This window comes from Bombus vosnesenskii, unplaced genomic scaffold (assembly GCF_011952255.1).
Source record: "Bombus vosnesenskii isolate JDL3184/JDL3185 unplaced genomic scaffold, Bvos_JDL3184-5_v1.1 scf7180000013262, whole genome shotgun sequence".
Taxonomy (NCBI): Eukaryota; Metazoa; Arthropoda; class Insecta; order Hymenoptera; family Apidae; genus Bombus; species Bombus vosnesenskii.
The window spans coordinates 2,088,073-2,114,644 of record NW_022882922.1 but is presented as its reverse complement, the minus strand read 5'-3'; the positions used below and the strand labels follow the sequence as shown (position 1 = coordinate 2,114,644).

Here is a 26,572-nt window from a genome sequence, read left to right as displayed (position 1 = left end):
ACAATTGTATGTACGTTCTTTTTTTTAATTTCCAAGTGCAGTCTAAAAGCGTAGATTTATCGTAAAAAGTCGTAGGAATTGGAAAGAAAAGCGAAAGTGCCGTTTGATGGATGATATTCTGGTTTATCGTAGTATATTCTTGGAAATAGTCCTTGCTACATGGACTACCTATGACCGCCTATAACGGGCCTGTGTAAATGCGGTGATTGCAAATCTTCGTGTATTTATACATTCAGTGACACACAAATTTACAATCATTATGAATACAGGGAACAACATGGTCGCACGTAATTCGTAACAATATCGGATCGAATAGGTTGTAATTATTTTTAGTCGTGTCGGACTATGTAATTAAAGGATTGTTTATTTAAATAGGGCAATTTATGTTTCGCAAGTGTTACATGCTACTTAACCTTGCATTAGAAATCTGTGTATCCGATACAGTTTGTTTCTTGTGCGAGATCCAAATATTTGAGTCAATTATTAAATTTAAACAGGACAATAAATTAAATTTTCATTTTAATTAGGATGTAGTATATTGTATGAAAATTATATCGTAATATGCAAGGTACTCATATGGTTTTAATCGAGATAATTGTACCTATTATAGTTACATAGTAATTCTAATTTGAACTCCAAATCCACTAAAGATGAATTTATTAACAAACGATAAATATATATTTATCAATCAAAAAATATGAACTGTTCATACGTTGTTTTAAATTGTCCTTCAAATTTAGGGCTCGAAGTACTATCTACTCGGTTGGTCGGCCACTCCTTTTCTAGCCGCAATTTTTAGGAATGATTTTAAGTTTTTAAATTTTAAGTTTACATACGAAACGATTCTCGTATATTAAATAAATCACTGAAACAGCCGTATTTATATAAAAATTGTAGAGTTGATAATCCGGATTGTTTAGTCCGATAAAAGGTACATCCAACAAACGAAAAATCCAGGCTCATATATCGGCTCAATCGTTCTAATCCAATCAATCATACGGTAGCATCCTCACCGATTCCAAAAACAATATTTGTGTGATGGTTGTACGCGTTGCTTTTGTCTTGCCGCGGAATCGATATTTTATTTTAAAATGGCTGCATATATGATATACGAGCATCGAATACATTTTTGTATTGACATGCGTATAACCTGAGGATTTATGTAAAAGCGCAATGAAATTTATAAAAATGCAGATATCGTGTCATAGAGAGTTCGACGCAAAAAATTGTATAGAATAGAATAAATTCTGATTCGCACAAATCATCCATACTGAAATGTAATGAATTCTTTATTTGAAACAATTAAGATTTATTTTTAAAAAGCTACTGAAATTTCATGACTATATATACGTTTCCTAAATTAATATTAAGGAAAAAGTTTGTTACACAGGGTAGATTAACTTCAAAGAAGCTGAATGCTCTAATTATAGAATTTCTCTAAACTCCTAAGCATTCAAATTTATTTAAACCTCGAAATATTCTCTAATATTTCTCTCCATTTCTATTTCTCCTTTTCTCCATTTCTCAAATCTCTACTTTTTATAATTAACTAACAGACTTTATATTGATCAATATCGCTGATTGATACAAGTCTTTCGAATAATGAAGACGGCTAATTAAAACAAATCTGGATAATAAAGAAAATCGACGAGTTGGAAAATCGATTTGATTGTATTAATCCGATTAGTCGTACTTCAACCTCTCTGCAGATTTTCCCGTTAACCATTGCCCGTAACAATTGTATTTAGCTTTACTAGTTAAAAAAGAATATATAGAAGGAATCAGATTTAAGTATCAAGTTATAGTCATTTTTAATATACTCGATCGCTTGTTAATCCTCCTACGGTTCACAGAAGATGAGAGTTGCCATTCCGTGTGAAGCGCGTTACGGTCTCTTCCGTTAATGAGTTTCTTAGTTATCAAGTTAGATAGGTTTCCATTTTATTCTGATTACGTTTAATCTTTTAGGAAGTAAAATTTTTCAAACATCTCTTCCTACATATCATAAAATAGCTTAATTAAGATTGTTCGAGGCCATTCTATATTAGTAAATTAGGTGCCCCGAATAGCTTGGTATTAAACATAATGCATCCAAAAGATGTCCCTCAATCAGGATTAGAGGCTTATATTAGACAAGGTCATGACAGTTATCTCTAATTGATTACTGTAGAAAATGGTTTGGATCAATAAATTACATAACACGTTAGCAAAACATTAATAAGAGCAAAATTAATACAAATTAACATCTTATTTAAAAATTAAATAATAATTACTTTTAAAACATCACTGAATCCCGATGTTCACTTAATAAATCTGTATCGTATTTTACCTTCGGTAACAAGCTTGAAGCAACCCTATCCTTGAAACATTGTCTTGTCTTGGAACAACAAGAAATAAATATAGCAAATCACTTAACTATTACCAATACTTCTTTTTTTGTTACCCAACTCGGCAATACCGTACTTACACATAGTCTCACCGACGCTAACTAGATTGAAACTAAATACCCTAACCACGTAGGTAAATAAATGTAAAATATTTAAATATTTAATTTTTTAACAATTATAATTATATAATCTCTTTCGAAGTGTCGAATAAGCCTACGATTAAATACCTACTACGCTGATGAGTCACTCACAGGATCCCAGTAATCACAATGCAAAAACCTAAAGTAGAGGATACAAATTCTCAGAAGTAGGGAACCAAGTTTAAAACCTGAAGGCGTCGACATCCGCTGATGTAGTGGGAAAATCATTGTTCGTCAAAACGATGCGGACACGCGAACGCCTAATGAAGCATCCTACCCGTTGGAAACTCATTCTATTTGCATTATTCGAGGCGCTCGTTGTATTATTATACGATCCAGGTGGTTGCGACGAGTTCCTGTCATTATGGGCGTTGAAGACACGATTAATAAAGACGGCAGAACAAAACGCTCTTCTACTCGAGACTCGTTTATGTGAAGATGTGTCTAACGCAGGCATGAGCAGCTCATGACCGTATATTGTGATGGAAAAACTACTAAGCGTGTGTGTATGTATGTGTGTGGAACTCTGTATATTAAATCTGACAAATTCACAGCTGTCTTGGATCTAATTATTGATTGTAATTATAATAAATATAATATAATTATTCATCCCAGCTATAGTAAAATATATCTACTTTTAAAGCGCACATTCTCTTCCAATTTTCATCAATTTTACCTAAATACATCCTACAGAACCAGCTTTAATTTTTGAGTAAATTTTTGTTACATTTTATGTATCAATATCAAATTCCCCAAAATAGAAACGTAGTCCATGTTTTAGCGCGTGCGAAAATCCATCTGGCTCTCATTTTCTCGTGGGCGACTCGCAACGCTATATGTTACATTAATCACTGTGCATGTGCTTTAAACGAAGCGTTATTCTTCATCTGCATCAACTTCTGCCGACGTTGCGAAAATCATCTATGACTTTTTGCCGTCGGACTTTAAATGACTCACCGTGTGACATATTGTAGGCTTAAAAGGCATGGACAATAAACATTTTACCTCTTTTCTGTTTCTTTTTTCGTTCCTTTCTTTGCCGTGAGTGAAGGCGCTTGTTAGGCAAAACGAGCAACTTTGGGAATGTTTTATTATGTCGCGATTTATCAAAGAATGTTCCTACTTCTTTTTCTTGGTGGATTTGTATTTTTAATTAATTACATAACAGAGAAACATGAAATTCGTGACGTTCATTTATATCGAAATGATCAACTATCTTAAAATTGGAAGATAGAACAATGTAATTTTATTCTTTCGTCATTAGGTAGATCTTCAACCGTATTGAAGTGTATCTATTGTTGATCCATACGAATTAAAATGTTTGATCGTGTTCACTGTATTTATCTTCCAGATTTAAATCGATACTGGAAAATATTCTTTATTTGCCGTGCTACTCATTTCATTAGAATTCTCTCAATTCTTCAAAAAATGTAATTATCTTATCGAGAAACCGTTCTAAACACTGTTTCACACAACTCGAAATTATCCAAAGTTGCGCAATTAAGGATCTGGATGGTGTCTATCTTCCACTATCGATCGGTACCATGTAACAGCTTATTCGATTTAACTGGTATACTAATTTCGTGAGTTCCTCGCGTGCTTTGCTAATCTCTAGACGAAAAGACATTCCTTCCCTTGATTAAAATTTTTAGCTCCGTTAGGCGCCTTATCTCGCTGTCTCTTGTCTAATTTAATTAACTACGAGCTTAGGCCTTTGAACGTGTCTATGTCTGGTAATTAACGTTGAATTTCGTTATATTACCTCAAAGTCTTTTCTATTAACCGTCCGTCAGTGAATCATGGTGGTTTAATTGAAAGCGAAATCTAACGAATAAAGAAGAAAAAAAGAACATATGAGAGGGATTGTTGCGTTTTCTTTAGAAGAAATTGTTCCGTGTTAATGTCCTGTGAATTTTCTCGCAGAAGAATGGACGGAAACGTTTCCGTATCAGCTGCTGGTTGGAACGGGAGTAGCGTTGATGGCTCTATTACTGTTAGCCGCCGTGAGCTTCCAATGTTCTTCTACCTGGCGATGGTTAATGAGGGTGAGACGGCACATGAAGGAGCAAGACGCTGAGAGCGACCTATCGCAACAAAACGCTATACGTATCAGTCATTCTCTGCCGGATCTCCAATCAGAGCCAATCACTCACGAGTACGTCCAAGAGCAAAAAGATAGCAAAAAGGTATGAGCGATAATATGTGTACAGTAGAAACGAGCTGCTTTCTTCTTTTCTTTGTGTACTATGAATACGCTTCGTGTGTACCGATTATGAATATGAATTTATTAGTCTAGAAGAGAGTAGTGCGAATAATGTTTAAGAATATTCGAAGAATTTTAAATATACATTCAAAATCAAAGAATATAGAAAACTTCCGCATCTTTGTATGTCGATATTCGCTTTATTTAAAGATAACGAAGATTACGACGTAATACGCAAATCGAACACTCTACAGGGATAGCAATCTTATTTTTCACTTGATAACGTCAGTTGATCTCATCTACTATCCATCATTAATATCCTACAGCAAAAACACTAGGAACTACGGCGAAGTTATGAAGCCGTTAATAAGAATAAAAAGTACTGAACTTAAAAGAAAATTAATAGACAGGTTTTTACGAAACTCGAAGATACTTTCGAATATCGCTTGAGTATTACTTTTCTTAGCACTCAAGCTTCAATTCAATTTCAGCAAAATTATTTTCTTAAGAAAGTAAAATTTAGAAATTCAAGTAACCATCTTTCTTCCTTGTAGGTATTATATACGAAAATTATATTAAAAAGATTATTCCACTGTCTAGTTTGTTTACCGCGCAAAGTTTGCTTGTAACAATACCGAAACGCGTAAATGGAAATTTCAAGTAGCGAAACATTACCGAAGAAAGTTGTTAATTGAGCAGCTAACGAAGAGGCGGTCGACTTTCAGGATAAACTCCTGAGATATTAAGACGCAATGAACATGTTACGCTGTGGCTTGTTTATAGGTATTGCGCCAGACGACCCTACCCATTGTACCGATGAGACACCAGAGTTTTCAAAGACAACTCTCCCATCGTCTCGATCTACCGATTAAGTTTAGCATTTGCAGTCTGGAGAATCGTAGCGATTCCAGCCTTGGCTTAATCAAGGTACGCTTAGCATTAGTAAATCCCTTTTATTTCTTACTTTTATAGAAGTGAAATACAGTTAATCAGAAAATCTATCACAGAATTCTAAAGGAAAAATTTGATTTTAAACGAAGAAACTAAAAGCAATACAACAATAGTAACAACAATATAAACAATAGTAGCGTCAAAAAATTTAAACGATTTAATAGAAGTTTTTTCTTCGAACGATCTTCCGAAAGAATTTGACACAGACTAGACAATGTACCAACGAAGCGACGTGCAGACAAATGAAACAAACTAGCAAATTCAGTTTCATGGAAGTTTTAAACGTGCGTCTCCGCATTTGCAGCCGGAACTTTACAAAAAGGAGCTGGGACAAGAGGACGCGGATAGTTGCAGTACCACGGAGATGGAATACGCTGGCAAGCTACATTTTGCTTTACGCTATGACAAGGAGATGGAGGGTCTTGTGGTCAAAGTGAGTTTTACGATATTCCAACTGGACCTATATTTTGTTTGCAGTCATTCGTATATATCATGAAAGCATTCCAGGTACAACTGGAGTTGTCATTGTTAGTGTTGCTTAAGTTATGCCCCGAGGATTAAGATCTAACTTTCCGCGGTCTACCTCTTGAGACAAGCGAAGAGTATTTCGATTCACGTCGTTGGCTGTATTAACTTCACAGAGAGAAATATTGGAGTAATTATAATTACTGACAGATAAACCACGCCCCTCTGAATGACTGATTAATATTTGTAGAGTTATTGATCTCAAGGAATTTCTCCCCATCTTTGCTTCCCTTCTTCATCGTTTCAACCTCAGATCTGCTAATTCACTACTAACAAAAGTATAAGCACCCGAACTCAAAATTAAAACACCTTTTAAGCCATTAATTCTTGAAGGCAAGGCACGAGGCACGAAATTAAACTATCGTGCCGCGACGCGACGCAGCAGTGATCCGACCACGAACACAGTTATCGGCGTATCGAAAACCGTTGTACGTGCCTGGTAGTCACGCTCTTATTCCTTTATATCGAGTGTCTCTATCGACGGAAGCTGGTGCCGAGCTTTTTTCCAAAGCGACGCACGTACCTCGCGAAATCAACGTAGAACACAGAAAATTCTTTTTATTGGCACGATGACCGACATGCGCGCTCTAGTTTCATCGTTTGTTTCAAAATCATATTGTTCTCGATTTAGGATACGTTCGATCACGTGCAGCCGCTTCAATTAAACTGCACATTCGTCCCAGGTCGTGACGCGTCCGAGAAAAAATTTTCAAGATAGATAAAGACGGGGATGCATAAACGAATCGATGATGCATAATCCGATCGAATCAAAATTCATTTGGTATTCATCCTTACGCGAACGATTCGTGTCCTTCATCGATGATTTATGTCAAAGAACGATCACCGCTCTTCTCAATACATAATTCCTTCTCGAATCTAGGTACTAATCCTGCACTGAATATTCATAGCCGAGAGTGGTATTACCTAAGAACTGGTTTTCCAATAGAGAATCTGTACTGAAATCAATTATGGAACTTAAGCGGATATTTGTAGGTTATCGGTAGTAGATGTTGTTAACATATTATTAGTAAAATAGCTTCTGGAATATCGAGTGTAGAGTAAATGAGTAGTGAATACATGAATTAACAATGCAAACTAAATGTAACAGAATACTAGGGATATACCGACTTGTTACCGGATAGTCGGTTATTTTTGTAGTCTGCAATTAATCGGTGACTAATCGTCGGCGAAAAAGGCTGATTGATCGGTCTTAAATTTTTGATTTTACTAATAATTTGATGAAGCATAGAAATCAAAATACAATGTTTCTTTATGTTATTAACATAATTTTAATTGTTTTTAATATGTAGTATACTTCCTTATGGATAGATATTTGTACGTAACATAAAAGATTAAAAATAATAATTAGTATTCATTGAGAGAAACTAAATAAGTACCAATTAACTAGAAGCATTGCCCATTATTTCTTAATTTTAATTTCTTAATTAAAAAACCCTCCTAAAAGACGAAACAAGACGTAATAAAATAAATCTAACGAATAATGTTAAAAAATCTTTTTCTTAGGTTCCTTATATTATAAACTTGACACGTTTTGGAGCGATGTTTGAAAATGATCGACAGAGACGACTAGTCGGCCAAAACCCTAATCGGTGCAACTCTAAAGAATACTTTTATCTTAATAAATATGATCAATTTTAAAAACCTTGAGGAAATATGAACATTGATAAGGACATTCAGGTTATCTTTAAATCATCCACCCTTTAAAAGGGGAAGAAGTAGGAAGAAGTAGAAGTATTAAACTCTATCCCCATACCTTCAACACGTACTGTTTGAAACCAAAAATTACTCTCGTGTAAAAATCAGATTATTGCGAAAAACTTTGAAGCTTCCAAGAAATAAAAGTAATATTCCAAGTAATGGAAACGACAATTACACTATTCCACGGTGCATAATTGACCCACTCGTTCGAACAACCACCATTGTGGCGAACGCTGAAAATAGATCGTCAATGTGAGGACACCGATTCTATTACAGAGACTGTCAGAATGAGAACGTTTTCGTGATGCTATACGTGTGTAGGTAAATTCAACTCGCAATTGCACTCGAGCGAGCTAATTACCTGGTCGCCATATTTAGTGTGAGCTATTCGATAATGATAATAAAGTATCTACGTGATGGTACTATGATGGACAGTGTTCTTGGTTAGATTAGCACCCGATGCTATCGTAACTCTGTCGTCGCTGTTTGACTAATAAATAACGTGTCGACGTGTTAGAGTTCACAAAATGGAATTGAAGGTGATTGAATTCGTTCTAAACAGGGCGGAACCCACGTTTCGTGGCACAGAAATGTAAACGCGACTGGATGTATGCATGCCACGTAATCGGTCTCATTCATAAATTTAGTCGAGGACGAAAGTATAAAGGAACGCTGGCAAAACCCACCGGGACCTGAATTTTTTTATTTCCCTCCTTTTCGTCAACCCTTCCATCGCTGCGCGGTTGTAATAATATTCCAGATTAAATGGCATTAGGTTGAATAAGATGGGAATTAGGAACACTGTCGCATTATGCATCCATTTATTATTCGAGAAATTGTCAAGTATTGTAAAGAATTTATTCTATCGGCTTTTTGTTCAAAATTCAGTTTTTTACTATCTTTAAAAGTTAAAAGTTTTACAATCTTTAATACTTTTTATGTGCTGCGAATCTTTTATTTCTTTTGTTTAATTTTCGGAACGGGAACTTGTATTTTTCAGGTCCTAGATACAAATTTAAGCGAATCCCTTTGAATGTATAACATTTAATAACCATTGCCTTAAGTTAATGTCTTCTCAGTAGCTTAATAAGTAGCAGCAGATATACAGAGATATCAACTCAATCTACTTAAATTTTTATTCGAGACACAGCTGACATCAATCTTGCACATTTCCATACATACAATACACTTCCCTTCAAACGGATCGGTTTCACAGTTTTCTGCATACCAAGTAGCTTCACAATTCCAGACAGATGGAACAGATGACCAGTCTCCCAATATTACATCGAAATATATTTATATAAGTTTCCGTTACACACTATATTCAATACCTACTTTTGCAAGTCGTTTCAAATTAGATTCTTATTCGTTACTTTATTATCCAAAAGACAATTCAAATCACCATCATATTATACCTATGAAGAACAAAAAATCATTTGCATACATGTACGTTTTTTAATGGGATCTTTTAAATCAGATCGACATGCTCGATCATTTGATACCAGTTCCCTTTATTGACAGTTCTTTCGATACGTTTCAACCGAGTTAATTAAGATATACGTATCAAAGGAAAGAACGTTTGGAAATATTTTAAGCAATCACTGTAATCCAAAAATATAATATCCCTTACAGATTCTAGAAGCTCGAGAATTACCAGTGAAGGATGTGACAGGTAGCAGCGATCCTTATGTTAAAGTGTATCTTTTACCAGACCGAAAGAAGAAGTATCAGACGAAAGTGCATCGAAAGAATCTAAATCCCGTATTCAACGAAACTTTTATATTCAGGTTAGCACACGCGATCGAACAAATTTTAAAATAATTGTATTAAAAGAAAATTATCATTTAAAAAATAAATTATCATCTTACATGTGGACTTTTCATGATACCAATACAATTATCTGCCATCAGTGTATCGTATGAAGAACTGAGGGAGCAGTATCTTCAGTTTTCCGTTTACGACTTCGATCGATTTTCTCGGAACGATTTAATCGGGCAAGTGGTATGGAAGGAACTGCTGGACTGCACCGACCTCGAACAAGAGATTGAGTATACGATGGACATTCTGTGCGCCATGCAGGTAGCGAATATGTCACTGAAACGTGTTTTTTATCATTTGATTTTATTGAAATACTTTGACCGCGTGTTTCAGTATTTCAGCGCGTTTTAAAATTTCATAGTTTCACTTAGAGTACGATAATATTTCTATAAAGAGAAGAAAGAATGGATATGAATCTAAATTAAATGAAAATAGAACTCACGCTCTTTGCTTTAGTATCTAAAAATGTATTTAAAGAAAAAGAAAGATACACGAAAAGTAGAAGATAGCAGAGTAATATCTGTCCTAGTTGCGGCAAAAAATTCACGAGGTCTATACTTTGACCTCGACTTTGGACATCATCTTAGCCTCCTGTACTTTAGAAACTGAACCGGTTTTTGCACGTTCCTTTAGGACAAAGTGGACTTGGGAAAATTGATGCTGTCGCTCTGCTACCTACCGACTGCTGGCCGGCTAACAGTGACTGTAATTAAAGCGAGAAACTTGAAAGCTATGGATATAACAGGATCGTCAGGTAATTTGCTTGGAACTGTTCCCTCGCGATCGTCGATAAGCGGTAAAATGCGTGACGTGAAATTTTTTGCGTCGATAAGTGCGACTACGTTATATATTAAATTGTTTATTTTAGGCAACAAGCCACAATTTTTATCCTTATATGACTGAGTATGTAATGTGATTTGCCTGTTTAAAAATAATTTGATACCCTCGGGTTATATAAATAGAATTATAGCATATTATATATACATATAGTACAAAATTGCATTCAATATAAGAGGAAGTGATGAACGACATGAGAATACAAGATTTATAAAATGTTCAAAAATGTATGCATTCTCGTCGCGATGGAAAATGTCATAAAATTAAACATTTCACTTATCTTAAATTATTAATACGTGCTCCGACAAATGTTTCAGAAGAACGTTCGCTAATCCGAATGAGAAATTTACATTATACTCTCTCATTAGAGAAAAGTAACACTTCCACTATTTTGCTAACAACTCGAACGAAAGAATTACAAAGAATATTGTCGTTTGTTTCATAAGTTAAACTTTTATCGTGAACCAACAGTGACTCACATAAAAAAGAGAACCACACACTCTCTCAACACGATGTTCCTCTATCATAAAGTTCGCTATAGTACATCACTTAACATATTCTCCTAAAAACTACACTTCACGTCTTAACCAGCACCATTCTCACGTCCCATGCCATTATAAAAAAAAAAAAAAAAAGAAAACGCACAGAGAATCAATATTCCAACAACCATTCTCTCTCTATTCCTGCAATAACATGCAGAAAATACCTAACGTGCGACATTTTTAGACCCATACGTGAAGGTGTACCTGCTGTGCCAGGACAGACGAATCAAAAAGAAGAAGACCTCTGTGAAAAAGAACACGTTGTTTCCCGTGTACAACGAGATCTTGGTGTTCGACGTACCGGCGGAAAACATCGAGGACGTCAGTCTCATAGTAAAAGTAATCGATTACGACAGGTAAGCGGTACAGAAATGCGTTTTTCGTGAAACGCAGTTTCGATCGCAGATCAATCAACGATCGGCTACGACCTGATTTCCTTCGTAGAATCGGTTCGAACGAATTAATGGGCTGCACAGCGATTGGCGCTGATTTCATTGGTATTGGACGCGAACAATGGCTAAAAATGCTGGAGAATCCAAGGAAACCGGTGACGCAATGGTATCCACTGATGGAAACGGTTCCTGGCCATATTCCAGCTGTGAGTTCGGAACCTCTTCCAGTGAGTCTGAGCTGCTTGAACAGCAGGTAAGTGAATGAATAGCTTTTTGAACTTGTCAAAGTAATTTTAATTGGGAGTTGGTTAACATGTTTAGCTTTGAGTAGAAATAAAGACTCTTTGTATATTTGATATTTTAAAATAGGATCAAATTAAGATATTTAACTAAAAAAGAAGTTCCATACTAGTAATGAGATTTTGGCATTTTGATTCTTCTTTCAATTTTTTTTTCTTTAAATAGTAAAATTGGAAAGATATTTTGACTAAGAAAGTCTTTAAAGACGATTTTCAAGATTTGGAGAACAAATTTGAGTCATGTAATGAAAAGAATATTACGCGAAGGTGAGGGAGAATTAAGTCCCAACATGACAGGATCATCATTGAAAGTATCTGTTCTGAAAGACCGCTGCATGTTGGAAGAAAAATTGAAATATCACGTTACAGGAATGTTTTTTCTTTACTTATATAATATATACATAAATAAAATAAAAATAAAACGTTTTTTAATACAAAACAGAAAAAGAAAAAACAATGTGTCTCAAAATGATACAGTCACTTTATAATATTTCTAATAGTTTGTTAATTGTGTCAATGTTAATAGATTATTCTGAAATATGTTTCGACAACCTTTAGCTTTGATATTACTTGAAGTAAGATCTAATAAGATCTGCTCTAATAACACCGTAAAATGCATTCCACGTTGTCGCACTTCCACTACCTTATTAGCGTTTTGAAAATGTTCTTTCTCCTTTGTGAATATTATGACAATAGTTTCTTCAGACATCTGGACCGTCTAAATTGAATTTCTTTTTCTCACTCCAGATGACATTTTCTCATTTGCTTTTCCAAGCCATATGTATAATGTGGTCCAGTTCAACCGGTTTGTTTTATTTGTTTGCATTAGAGATGGTTGCGTTTTCATACGCTCACATTCAACTTGTCCTTGACCCGATGTGGTAACATCTTCGTACTGTTGATTTTACGGCTTCAATTCCTGGTCACTTGCTGAACACTTATTGTGGAATTGCTCATTTCTCTTAGAATTCTCCTTTTTTGATAAGTTGTTAATGTACATATGCATCACCTGGGTTAATCACCATATGCATCGTCAAATTAAAAAAAATCCGAAATTATATGCCGCGAACGTTTCATCCTTCTTGCAGTTTCCCTTAATAGAACGATTATTTCTAAACATTTCGATAATCTGACCTTTTGCAACTTCTGTTAATGCGTGTCCTCTTGCAATTTTGTTAATTGAATACTCTCCGTTGTTAACAACATGCCTAATGAAGCAAGTAGTGTACCACGTTACATATTATTATAATTTTGTTTAACACATAGGGTATCGTACAATGAGAAGTATCATTTACTAGGATGATTCTATCATTTTGGGACAAACCTTAGATTACAAGATTAAAGAGAAGAATTAAGCAATCTCAACTTACTTTGATTGAAATATTGGGCGATTAAGAGCGGACGTACGTAGAAGTGAAACATCGATATGGAATAGCGCGAATCTTTTGCAGATGAAAACAGCACGGCTGGAATAAGTATCGCGGGAAGTCGCAGTTCTTGTCGGACGTCGGCTTGGGCGTTGTTTCCTTCTGTCGTCATTTAATGCACACCGCTTGACTGACTTAAGTACAATTCCTATCTTAAAAAAGGAGGGCTCGAGAAAGAAACACGAAAGAAACAAAACAAACCAAACCAAAAATAAAAAAAAGCAAAAATGTAAAAAAAATCAGAAAAAAGACATAACACACTCTGTGCTTTTTGGAATATAATCAAGCGTGGCGAGCGTGAAATAGTAAACAAACAGTAGATCGTAGTAGAATGTTTGTAAAAGCGTAATATGATAGCGGAGTTGATGGATGGCCAGGTTGCTCAAACTATCTTTGCAAAAAAAGTAACGAAAAAATATACATATATATAAGTATAAAAAAAACAATATTAAGAAAGAGAGTAAGAGAGCAAGATAGAAATAAAAGATAGAATAGTTTATTTTTTGAGAACGAATCCAGGCTGGTCCTGTATTCAAGCGTACACACGAATACGAAATATAGTTTAACAACTATACCACGAGCATATATATTTTATCATCAAGAGAAAAGAGATTCATTGACCCAGTAGATGGTTGAGAATGGAGCAAAATTTTATGATGATCCAAAATAAAGGAACGCGCGAATTGTTCGCTACTCGATACTTTCACAAACACCTTTTTTTCAATCGAACAATACGACCAAGATACCAGGATAACGATTGGGATCCCTATAGACACGTGAAATTTCTACAGACAATATTGGAAAATAATTGTCTGGCGGAATATAAAGAATAGTAGAATTGTGAATAGAGAAAATAAGCTTTGCTATATACACAGCACTTCGAAATAATCGGTAAGAACAAAAGGAACGAAAGGTAATACTCGTCGGCGATTTAAAATTTATTTGTATAGCATTATCTTTGCTTCCTTAACTGTACCTGAATTGTAAATCTTCTTTCATTTGGATATTAGTATCCTTTGCTGTTCAAAAATATTGTTACAAATAATTTGTATTTTACGAAACAGAAATATTCTGCTATAAGCTCCGATTCAGTCGGATCATTTATCTCTGCATGCCTATGTATGAGTATCGTAAATATTTAAACTCGCTGAGATCTACAAATACGATGTAAACAACGCATAAAGTTTGTTAGTTATACAATGTGAAACATATATGGTTGCATATTACTTATGTACGTGACACTATTGCACAGCAATTATGCTGCACTCGTTGGCTTGCTATACAATATACGAAATAAACAACACGATACATACAATAATCGCTTCAGATAGTGATCTTCGTGAAATCCACCGGATGGATCCTATCGTGTAATCAAAGCACCTCTTTCGTGCTTCCGAAGTTAACTCTTTCTGTCGATTAATCTATGCATGATGCCACGAGGAAATATTCTAAGGACAATAACCGATTTAACCAGATAAATCCTGTAGACTTCGAATAGAGCAATATTTCCTAAACGTAAACGTATCCGTGAACGTTACTAATCGTTGTTCTATGTGAATCGTGTGACACGAACACAGCGGGAAGCAACCAAACGAAGAGCAGGATAATATAGACGAAAAAACAAGATAAAAATAGATGTAGCGAAAGCGACGTTTACTAATTCACGCTCCTACGCCAATTTCGCGCAAATGTTCTTATTTAACGCGATACGTGTTTCGGTATGAGGCTCGTCGAAGGGCACTGTTTGTGATAACGCGCCCGGAGGTACGTGCATTCATATGAAACGAACAAATAAACACACATACAGAAACGAGCGAGTACAGTCCTTTCAAGGAAAGTGTGTAATGTAATGACAATGATATCATTACGTTTAAGAGTTTGTATCAGTGAAGGCCGTTGTAGGTAATTTCTATTATGGCGCCTGTCTACCTCAGCTATCCTTTTCTCGGAAAAGGAAGGAAGGAGAGGATTTCTTGGGAATCTTATAGATTTAGGAGATTTAGAAGGTAAGCGTTCTTAATGGTAATTCAAAAAATACAAAATTGTGGAAAAGTCGTGAAATCGACTAGTATGAGAAAAAGAGAGAGAGAGAGAGAGAGAGAAAGAAATAGAGACGTTCTAAGTTAATAAAGAAAAGTTAAAGGAGCGTCTCGTAGAGGCATGGATAATTTATTTAGGAACATTTATCGAACTTTATTGTAATACATGTGTATCTACTCGGTAACGTTGCATGCACGTGCGAAGGGCTGCGTCGTAAAGAAATGAATCAACGCGAACGATGCGGAGCGTGTATATGACACGTATACAAGCGACATTATGATGTATCGTAAGAAACATGTATAACAGGTATAATAACCAAGTATAAAATTGAAGAACACGGGGAGAGGAAAGTGAAAGAGGAGCGCGCGTAAAATGGTACCAATTGTCACGCGTCTATTGATACCTCGATCGATCGCGATGGCTCGTACTTTATGTCGGTTAACGATCGATCAGCCATGAAAAGTACAGAAACTGCATTCTTACATGTACATGGGCGTCTTTGGAAGACAGACGGATGAGGAGGATCGTCGAGAAGCGAGCAATCAATGTATACGTAAGACAAAATAATTGCCTGCTTAATTATTAAGGTATGAGGTTTCGTTTGTAAAGACACTCTGTGTTCCATGTAGTTGAAAGTATATCTAACCTGTATCGAAACATAGATTACTGTGCAAGAGGTACTATAGAACGATAATTTTTTGAACTAATTGCAAAAGAAAATGGTGATAACATAAGTACAGTAGAGACACGATAAAAATGTGCCAAGCCGCAAAATAGTGTAGTATCGTAGAAAGTAGCGCAGAACGTCATAAGCTTTTAGTGGTTAATCCTCGGAGCATATACACGCATATATACGTATATTTGTATGATCGTTGTACTAATACGCGTATCCAGTCAATTTGATAGTTTAGCTGCCGGTGAGTTTTTCGAGATCGTCCTTTGAGATTCCAGCGACGCCCATCGTTGGTTACACGGCAGACAAAATTAACATAACTATTATATTCTTTCGTACGAATTACAAGCATTGTACTACAGACTGAACTTATCCGAACAATTTCATACGGTGAACGTAATTATCGCGATGCCTGCATCGTTTTGCAATTGGAGTAGCCGTTCAAACGTACTGAGACTGAAGAATGTTCTTTTCTATGTATATGCAAGGAATAGATACATGGTATAATAGATCTGTAATATCATAATACTGTAGCTAAGGTCAGCAGTATTCACTAGTGAAGGTTACTGAGGGATAAGTGTTACTAGATATAAGTGCTACTAACAGAAAAGTAGTCACAGAAAACGTGTTCTTATAGACATGGGGAACTATGAAGAGGAATATAATATTGCGAAAAAAGAGGAACCGAGCTACAGCAACAGATACCATTAAAATTTACGATCAGTGCTGTCTGATTACATGTAACATCTTTCATATGGCTTTGCTATACTGCAGTATATCCCTAATTGCTTTGCAGTAGGATTTCAACCTCGCCGATATTTTCCAATCCCGTGCTCCCTTCCGTATTTTCCTCTTCAATACTTTCTTGTTCATTTTCTACTTATAATTTCTTTAACAATAGCCAACTATATTTCATGTTCTCCTATTAGTGAGTAAAATTAGCGTCCTGGTTTCTCAAACAAGTCCAGGTAAAGGATTGAGACAGTATTAATTTTAAGTCGAGTAATATCCTTTCAGCAACCGATGCTGGTAGCTATTATTATAACATTGAATACGAGAATTAGTTAAAAGTTAGCGACGCCCGATGTAAGTGAAGTCGTCGACCTGCGTGATACTCATCGTCAGTATATGAATTCTTTTCAATCTGGCATTTTTCTATTCGTTCCTGTATACTATTATTGTGCGTCAGTGTTCGAGTTAGCGGGTTACTTTTTTTGTACCGTAATCGGATTTTTCGAGTAACGTCGAACGATACGATGTCGTTTCACTTCGCATCGTTCCATTGGATTTGTCAAACCGATGAAATATCGATCGTGGATGATCGATATGTGTGGGATGCGCATGCATATCATATCACGAGACGAACGAACGGGCTGACGAGTATTTACATATTTCACTGGACAAGTGATTTTCGAATGGAGAGAGTAACCCGGTACCGCTGGTAACATGTACCTATTTTCTAACGAGTGTGTATAATCTATATTGTATATCCGGGCACGCCAGTGTCCTCTTGTGATTGTGAATGAAATAAATAAATCGGTACCATATAGAACTATGTTTCTTGAAAACCTATTCCAATGATTTTTTGTCGATTATTTTTAAACAAAATTAAAATAAATACCTTGAAATCTTGCTCATGGTCATCGAGGTCATGTAAATGGCACTGAAGGCCGCTTCAAGGTTAGTGAGTGCCCATCAATCAATGTAGATTTTAATCATTAGAGTATCTAATACAACAGTGAAAGTGAAAGTAAATGAAAAACCATCTGCAACATCAAATGTACTTTTCATTTATTTGACTACTTATCTTTACAGATTAGTCTACCTTATGCTAAGATACAACTTTCCCATTATGTTACCTCTAATCGAAACGTTACGATAATACTAAGTATAAAATAAGCAATAGAGCTTATATTGGTATGTAGCAATGACTTAAGTACCTCTACTTAATAGTACTCTGTTAAAAGTGCCGGGAATTAACCTGCGTCGCCCGTGTCTTCGACGAGACTGACCGACGTATGATGTCGCAGTTACAATTTTGGCTTTCGATCGGAAATCATATTTAGACAAGCATCGAGGTTTCATTTAAAACTGTAATTAATTTTGCAGTCATTTATTCGTCGATCGAACATCGATCCATCTTTGTTTTTATTATTATTATTATTATTATTTTAATATTTTTTTCTTTTTGTTTCATTTTATGACGTTCTACGTATCATCTACATCGCGTCGTAAGTTGTGAAAAAGTTAGGCCATATTATTATCTTTCTTCGTATCTCGATTATTTTTCTTGTTTGCATTTCTTTTCTCTACTTCCCCTTTCCTTTAATCCTTTTCCTAATAATTTTTCCTTTTATCCTTTTTGCCACACTTCACCCCCAATTTGCTAATCGAACATCCTCAGAGTGAATATTAGGATTCTAAATGCTGGCTTGAAATTACGATTAACAATGGACATGGCGTAACGTGGTGGTGAAATATACATTATGCATACATAGAAAACAATATGCCGCGGAACGATGTTCAGTCTTTGAAGAAATGTAACTGCAGTGATTAAATTGGTTTATTTGTGTTGTGAACCGGATGGGCTTAAGCTTAATCCAGAGCGGATGGCTCGTGTAGCATTACAAATGCTGTACAATTATTTAAATCGTATCGCTTACCATAAGAAACGGACTCACGATTATAAAACACTACTTGACGCAGATGAACTCGATGATCACGTTTAAACAATCGCAGTTCTACATGATTTCGCTACATGTCCTTATTATTCTCTGTGTGTATGTGTTTCTTCTTCATCATCGTATTTTTCTCTGTTTGCATTATTATTAGTTTTAGTTTTCTCTCTACAATCTCGCATATATTGACTTTTATCGATTGATTGGAAAATTATTTCGCGTTCGAGAAGAAGCTCGCAACGACGGTACAGTTTCCCCTTTCACGAAACAATCGCCAAGGATTTCGAATCCAAATTGCACGGATACACGTTTCGATCTTCCTCGCTATCGAATCGATTCCACGTCGTCGTCACGATTTTCTTCAACCGCGGCGCAGTTAAATACTGAAGAGGTTACGATTCTAACGACTAAGCGTCCGAGTAAGTGTTATCCCGTGACATTTATGCGCTTGTCCCTCTCATCCGCCCGTGATTACGCTTAGAACGTTTGGTTAAATCCATACGTAAGTACTTCTACGGGCAGTTCCGTATGTAAACGAACCGTTTAATCTTCTTGTGTATTTATTTTCTTCCACCTATTTCTTCCTTTACATTTTTCTCTTCCTTTTTTGTATTCTTACCTTTTTGCGTAATTTTTCTCCTAACATCTTGCATGTGGTTCGTAATTACCTCGCACTTTCTTGATGATTCACGGTAAATAACGCAAACATCGTCTTTTCTTGGCTCGATTTGGAAACCATCGGACGAACCCTAACTCGTTCTCGAATTGTACAAATCTTTGTTTCTTTTTTTTTATTTTACCTTCTTCGTGCTCGCTTTTTCTTTTGTATCGTTCGCGTCTACCGATTCAATTATTATAATATTTCTTAATAAGTATACATGTCAAAATGCATTCACAAACGCGTGTGATGTCAAGAACACTAATCAATTATACCTCGTAATCATAGTAATGGTAATTAATAATAACCATATGAATTAATAATGAGAATAAAGTGTAGTTGTAATAATAATTATATAGGCAAACCTTTGTTGTACCGTTGTACTTAGCGTTATTTAAAATAGTAGCGTTACTCTTACGTGTACCGAAGTTCGAGTACGGACAGAAAATTTATTTTTTTTTGTTAACTTCCTTTATATATATTTTTTAATATATATATATATAATGTTATATATATATATATATAGCAATATGGAGGGAATTTACTAACAACTTGCTCGAAAAGTGTAGCATTCTCACACACCTATAAACAAATATAAAAAGTCCTCTTTTTAAAATCTTTTTGTTCTTTTTTTGTTTTGTTTTTTCACTCGTTCTCTCATATCATTTTGTTTTCCTTATCCTCCTTTTTTAAGTTCTTGGTTTCGTTTATCACGGTACATTCTCACTGATTACGCTGCTTCGCACTTGTTAAATGTTTATTTTTGTGCAGACGTGTTAATTTCTCACAAATCTTTCAAATTTGGGAAGTTCGAAAGAACTTGTTCAAATCTCCTTTTTCTCGACCTTCGAAGAGATTTAAATTCGATTGAAAAACACTATGTGAGAAGCAGAGAATACAGCCAGAATGACACGTATGTTTCTTCTTTTCTGTCTTCTTTTTCTCTCTTTTTTTACCCATTTTCATATTTCCCTTTGCCCATTCCTAATTCCATTGTAGCGAAAATAAGGTGTCGATAATACGCGGACTGTACATTAAGTACAATGTGTGAACAGTTGCACGCGTGACAAGCTATCACCACGTGTACGCGAGAAATTAACATTATCCAAAGCACCAGACACGATTCCCTTTCTCGCACACATGCACACACACGCATACAGCAAACGTGCGCATTTATTCCTCCTATTTCTTTCATTTCTCCTTTTTCTCCCTCTGTTTAGCTAGCAAGCTTTCTCATACACATTCTCTCTTTCTCTTTCCCCACGTGAACAAAACAACACGAACAATCATGCAATAAGCACGCCCATAACGAATAGTAGCGATAATACCATTGTTTAACACGTTGTTGCACACGTAACATTGTCCTATGCGTGTATAAATTGTACGATTAACGAGACCGGCAGCGAACCGGGTGCATGATACAAGAACCAACACTAAAACTTTTATGATAAATCGTTATTACAACTTTACATCGTGACATCTTTTTTTTTCTTCTTTGTTTGTTTGTTTCGCAAGCTCAAGAGTGATTGATCGCTAAAACGACGGCACCATGCACTTACTTTAGATCTACCATGTAGACGGTACTGTAATATGATTATTTTTTTTTTTTAAGTGTATCGACATCTAAGAAATTCGGGATCCATCGGTAATCCGCCACGTTTCTCGTCGCGAATCTTGACTAGATGCATCCTGAGACGTTTACATCTTATATCGTAATTCAGGACAATTTTTCTATTTTAAGAATACATTCTCGTAATCCATCGTGATTAATTTGTCTTTCTTTAATATTAAGTACTTTCCGCGTGGTAATCGCACAGAATCGTATCGAAATTAAGTCTCTATCCTATCGAACGCCACTGTGTAGACTCGCGAGATATCACGTCGCGACGATTACCGACGTGGCCACAAAACTCACGTTCCGGATTATTCTCACTTACGCCACCTTTCCTTTCACGCCAACCTCTTTTCGCGCCCTCACACACTTTGTCCACCGTTTCTTCGCCACTCTTGCCCCTGACTTTTCATTCCTTCGTTTACGAATACCGTCTGACTTTAATATCACGTCACTGATCGTTACCGAAGAGAAATACATTCCGATCTACCGAGATGACTAACAAGCGTGCGTGTAAAAAGAACAATCATTGATCCATTGGATAAAAGCGATTCGCTAGCATACTATACCATAGAAAGTGAACGACATTTTATGCCGATCGAATATCAATCGTAAACAATAAAAGCTGTGCACACACGCGTTTTCTTTAGTTCAGTGATGAACACCGATTTTTATCCAAGAAAGAGTGACTAGCATTCGTGATACAGCGAAACGACGAGTAGACGAGAGTCGCATGGATCATTCGCGATATTGTTATTTCTCGAAAAATTCGTCCTACATTTTCCTCCTACTTCTTCGATGATCCAATCCAATTTGACCGATCTTTGCATTTACACATTTATCTTTGTTTCTTTCGTTCTTTGATCTTGCAATTGTTCACGAGGTGCAATCCTAGCCTTTTTCTGTCCCATTCGAATCGTCATACGGGCGACACGCTCACACACGAACGACGTCGATCTCTAGCAATCACTATAGGATCGACGTCAACGAATTCGGGTAAATCCACGTGATTCAGACTCGCTCGTTTTAAAGCCTATTAATAATTCTTCGTCTCTGCTGATTAATTATACATCGCGTGCGAAAATACCAAGAAATATCCTCGCAAAAAGTTAAGCTGGACGGCTTTGATAAAAAATTAGGATCTCTTTCGAAGGACGTGAATATTGGGGAATAGGAAGTGTTTGCGGGATGATAGTAACGATTACGGTGAATAGTATTATATTGTATGTGTGTATGTGCTTGTGTGTATGAGTGGGTATTCCTCGAGATTGGGGCAACCCAGTGCACGGCTCTGCGAAAAAAGCGTGGATCGTCCCTGCGAAAGTGCCTTTTTGTGCAAACGTGTAAAGATTTGAAGATGTGTCTTTTGTGAAGGGATCTATAGGGGGAATTGTGTTTTAAGTACACGTGTACGTGTGTCGTTTACGGTCCTATGTCTCGTAAAACTGAACTCACTAAGTGCTTAGCCAAAAAGTGTCTCATTATCACGAGCAGCAATTACGACATCAGCGCAGAAATACAATTCTCTCCCTCATCTGTCGCTCATTCGCTCGACACCTTAACACGAAATTATCCGTGTACGTATATAATATATAATATATAATATATTTTATGTATATTTATACGCCGTAGAGATAATCGTATTTACACGGGACGTTACTCTAGCACTAGACATGTGTCACCGGAGGACCATAACCACGCTCATGTTCCTTTCGTACGAGAAATAGAAACATAACGTGGTTACGGCATGCCACACAGAGATACTCGCGATTACGTCGTTGCGAGTTTACTGTCCGAGGATCTGATCACGATTACATCATTGCGCCACGCACCCTCGAACGGTGTGAGTCGAGAGAATCGGCCTTCGAGTATTCGCAAGCGTACAGATAAATTTGAATGTATTCGTAATTGACTAGCGGTTCGAGAGAGAGGGAATGATGCGGTTCGTATCTATTTCTCTTTTCTTTGTTGAGTCCTCGTGGATACTTTCTTTCTTTCTCTCTCTCGGTTTTTGCATGGCTAGAAATCTCGAGGCAAGTATCGATACCAATCGAAATCGTAGAATAACGCGTGCTCGAGCCTGGCCAGTTCCCCCGTGCTCGATACTTCGCTTCAACCTTAGTGCACTTACGCATGGTCAATCGGTTCGCACGCGTCATCTCACGGAAGCACTCGAATATTCTCCCATAGAATCGCGAGAAAGCGAATATTATTTTTTTTCTTTTGTTTATTGCTAAAACGCTGAATATCATAAGTATATCTGCTGCTCGGCGACTACTGTTCTCTGCGCCCACTACTTGATTGTAATAAACGATTACGAAAGCGTCGTTGCTCGTTGCTCCTATCTGTAAACACTAGAGGATCAGAGTTCGTTCACCATGCTCGAAATCGTTTTTTCCTTTTTTTTCCTTTTTCTTTTTTTACTTTGAACGATTGAGATAGTCGATGAACGCTTTGTCCAATCCTCGCGTTATTGCACGATGCGGTTTCCTTTTCTTCAAATTCGATACGTTGCGATCAAATCGTAGATCTGTTCGAATGGAATTGCACACACGATCGGATGTTGCGAAACTGACTTTTGAGTGGATGTTACCGTTCCTACTCATACATGACTGAGAGAAATCTGTCGATGTTGTACAAGGAAGACGAACGACAGATGAACTACGTTCGTGTCTCGTTCGACTTTGCTAGACGTACGCGAAACAGTCTCAGTAGCGTTGCTGGAACTCGTGATGCCATCTATTAAAGTCGATATGGAAGATCACGATCGACCCGTTGGCCAGACCAGCTAGAAGAAACCTAAAACGTTAAATAAATTGCAATTGTGGATTTGCAGTTGTAATAAATTTCTTTCTCTCAACCTATGATAATCGGAAAAGAGATGAAAAAATGTTGAATTATATGAATGATATGAAATTTAGCTACACTTACTTTTGGTCATGCGAAAGTGCCAGAGAACGTACGCTACTTTCACAAGCTGGGAATGCATAGAGAAGAGCTAGATTGAACGTCCTCCACACCTCTACAATTCGTTTATCACCACCTGTCATTAAGTACTCGCCATCTCTACTGAGGAGTAGACACTGGAAGAACGAAAATTGTTTGTAACACAATAATTGATTTCTTATCGAGCCTAAAAAATACCGGTACTTGTCTCAGCAGCAGCATAATTCTATGACGATAAAAGAAGGAATGAAATACTATCACGTTGTTGAGACTAATATGAATTACCTGAAGATTATCATTATGAGACTCGTGACGAAGCCGTTTTCCATTTATAGTGAAAGCTGCTATATGTCCACGTTCGTAATTTACAACGATGACACCCTCTCGCGACATTGAAATATTTTCAGGCGAAGAAAATCCATTTGGTGCTTCCAATGATCTTAAAAGATCACCGAAAGTTGTGTGTACAAGAACTGGTCCGTCTGCAAATAGTACACAGTTCATTAAATTCCGTTCTCATTATTGAGACTGTTTTATAAGCTTATGTCTTGATTAATACACCAAAATTCAACCAACAATGAAAACTTCAAACATTGGTTAATTACGTACAATAAGATCCAGAAACGACCAAGCCCAGTTCAGCCGAAATGACAACAGCAGTCACTGGTTGCTCGTGTCCCGTAAGGGTTGCTCTAGGTGCTGGTGCTTCACCCTCACCTACAATCGTCTGTGTTCTGGCATTCCAATGCCACAACAAGACCGTGCAATCGGCACTTCCAGATGCTATGTAGCAATCAGAAGTGATATTGCACTCACTACGTGACAAACATGTAACAACTCCATAGTGACCGAACACTATTTGTACGATTTTTGCTGAAAATAGGAATAATTATGTTAGAGAAGATCTCCTGTTTCCCTTTCTCCAAACTGAGGTTCCGCTTTGTTCGTATTTCAACACAAATACATATCTATAAGCCTTATTACCAGTTTCAGTAGAAAATACGCGGAAGCTATTATCCCAGAAACCACACGCAACCAAGAATCTACTATCCACTGTAGTGACGAAGCAGTTACTCCTTATCTTCAACTTCTGACTGAAATTGTCACCCAAGTGACGACGTAACGTGGGATTCGGACTATTCGCTGCTTGAGCTATGAAATATATTGTAGGAATTTTTATATTACTCTTTCCACGGAATATTTCTTACTATTCTTCGTTATACTTACACAGAACAGGATCCATAGACAATGGTTGATTAGCAGCTTGTGCTTGTGGAGTATCTGCGTAACTTGGCGATTGCACAGATGCTATAAATTATTTCACATGTTAATAAATTTTTAAGGATTTTTAAGGATGATAAAATGACAAATAAAATTAAAATAAATACCTGCGTAGTTGGTGTTCCATCTGTTGACAGCAAATTGCTGACCAGTAGTGACTGTTACAACGGATGGTAAAGGTAATTGAGGATACGTGTTAGCCGAAATATGACAGATCGGCGAGTTCGATGGGAATTTGATGGTCATACACACATCGTCTGGGATACTCGAAAACATCATCGGCGACTGCAACACGGTTGGCAACGTCTTGTCAAACATCGCGGTACTCTTCTCGTTCGGGACGATTGAACAGAAAGAAAAGCGTGCATTGTACGCTTCTGTAGGTAGATATATATATAGTGACTCGTTGTTGCATGATTCGAGGGTGGCTTGGTTAGAGATGTAGAAGATGCAATTTAGTATTCTGTTAAGTATGCTAGATGTTGCATTTTTCTAAGTTTTATCATACGTTCGGTGCGGCTTTAAAATGATATAAATCTAGTGTAATTTTTAGCTACGAAATTTCTTTAATATTGATCGTACGAAATAAATTATAAGGCTTCTTTAAAATAACAAGTTAATTTCTAATATTGAAAAGATCGTATCTTTGGAAATATTCACATCATAAAAATTGTTCCTTTTCGTTTAAAATTCGTTAATTGATCATTTGTTTTAGTAGGACACATGAAGTTTGTTATGATATAATGAAAAATAGCATATTTAAATCACATTGAAGCACAAATGAAAATTGCATTAAAATTTTAGACACTTCCTTGCGTAATAATTTTGTTTTAGAACATAGATACTTCGAAGGGAAAGAGTATGCTTTGACGCTAAGGACACTATCTAACAAAAACCACAAAGGTACCGCATGATAAAATTTAAATGATAGATCTAAACTATCAAACTCTAAACTAACTCAATAAATTTATGAATTCTTCTAGAGATTAGTACTACTATTCTAAAACTAACAGAATACTTTTAAGACTTCACATCCTTATTGGAACCTATTGATTTGTTAGTCTAGTTCACAGAGATCTTTTGCTCCTTTTTCTAGACATATTACTTACGATACATTGCACACTCTTCTTATTGCATAGTTCTACGATGCTAAACAATGATTTGACTATTGAGAAGCATGACATATTATGAAATGAACATTGTTTACCAAATGCATCGCCGAGCTTCTCGGAGGATGCGGTTCCATTAAAAGTTGCGAGGGTGTTTGACCGAAGTTTCGAATTTGATTTTCTATGGCTTCTCTCATAACTGGATCGGTTATCGTATCTAGATCCACGCTACCTTCGTACGTTAAATAGTAGAAAACGTTCGTTGCTCGAACAGCTTCCGGACCTAAAAGAAAATTCGCGGAAAACATTTTTAAGGAAGGCAAATTTTAGTTTCC

The 26,572-nt window shown here is 36.3% G+C and overlaps 2 protein-coding genes across 21 annotated transcripts in view; one reads left to right on the top strand and one right to left on the bottom strand.

Moving 5' to 3' along the window:
- LOC117235392 (synaptotagmin-10-like) overlaps positions 1-13,671 on the top strand; it is a 49,754-nt gene extending 36,083 nt beyond the window's left edge. Inside the window, exons 2-10 of the mRNA XM_033497405.1 lie at positions 4,451-4,713; positions 5,514-5,657; positions 5,986-6,114; positions 9,558-9,712; positions 9,836-10,004; positions 10,377-10,497; positions 11,307-11,478; positions 11,567-11,767; positions 13,265-13,671. Coding sequence (XP_033353296.1) covers positions 4,451-4,713; positions 5,514-5,657; positions 5,986-6,114; positions 9,558-9,712; positions 9,836-10,004; positions 10,377-10,497; positions 11,307-11,478; positions 11,567-11,767; positions 13,265-13,268 — 1,358 coding nt within the window. The 3' untranslated portion in view covers positions 13,269-13,671. The remainder of the gene's footprint in view (positions 1-4,450; positions 4,714-5,513; positions 5,658-5,985; positions 6,115-9,557; positions 9,713-9,835; positions 10,005-10,376; positions 10,498-11,306; positions 11,479-11,566; positions 11,768-13,264) is intronic.
- Positions 13,672-17,727: 4,056 nt separating this feature from the next.
- LOC117238402 (neurobeachin) overlaps positions 17,728-26,572 on the bottom strand; it is a 413,842-nt gene continuing 404,997 nt past the window's right edge. For 14 of the 20 annotated variants that reach the window (XM_033503859.1, XM_033503624.1, XM_033504020.1 and 11 more), the window contains 8 exons: positions 26,336-26,520; positions 25,236-25,455; positions 25,075-25,155; positions 24,832-24,999; positions 24,457-24,720; positions 24,133-24,329; positions 23,833-23,984; positions 17,728-23,700 (listed from right to left, as the gene is read on the bottom strand). In XM_033503859.1, the coding sequence (XP_033359750.1) occupies positions 23,610-23,700; positions 23,833-23,984; positions 24,133-24,329; positions 24,457-24,720; positions 24,832-24,999; positions 25,075-25,155; positions 25,236-25,455; positions 26,336-26,520 (1,358 nt within the window). In that variant the 3' untranslated portion in view covers positions 17,728-23,609. The remainder of the gene's footprint in view (positions 23,701-23,832; positions 23,985-24,132; positions 24,330-24,456; positions 24,721-24,831; positions 25,000-25,074; positions 25,156-25,235; positions 25,456-26,335; positions 26,521-26,572) is intronic. The other 6 variants (XM_033504441.1, XM_033504687.1, XM_033504609.1 and 3 more) reach the window with 2 other exon arrangements.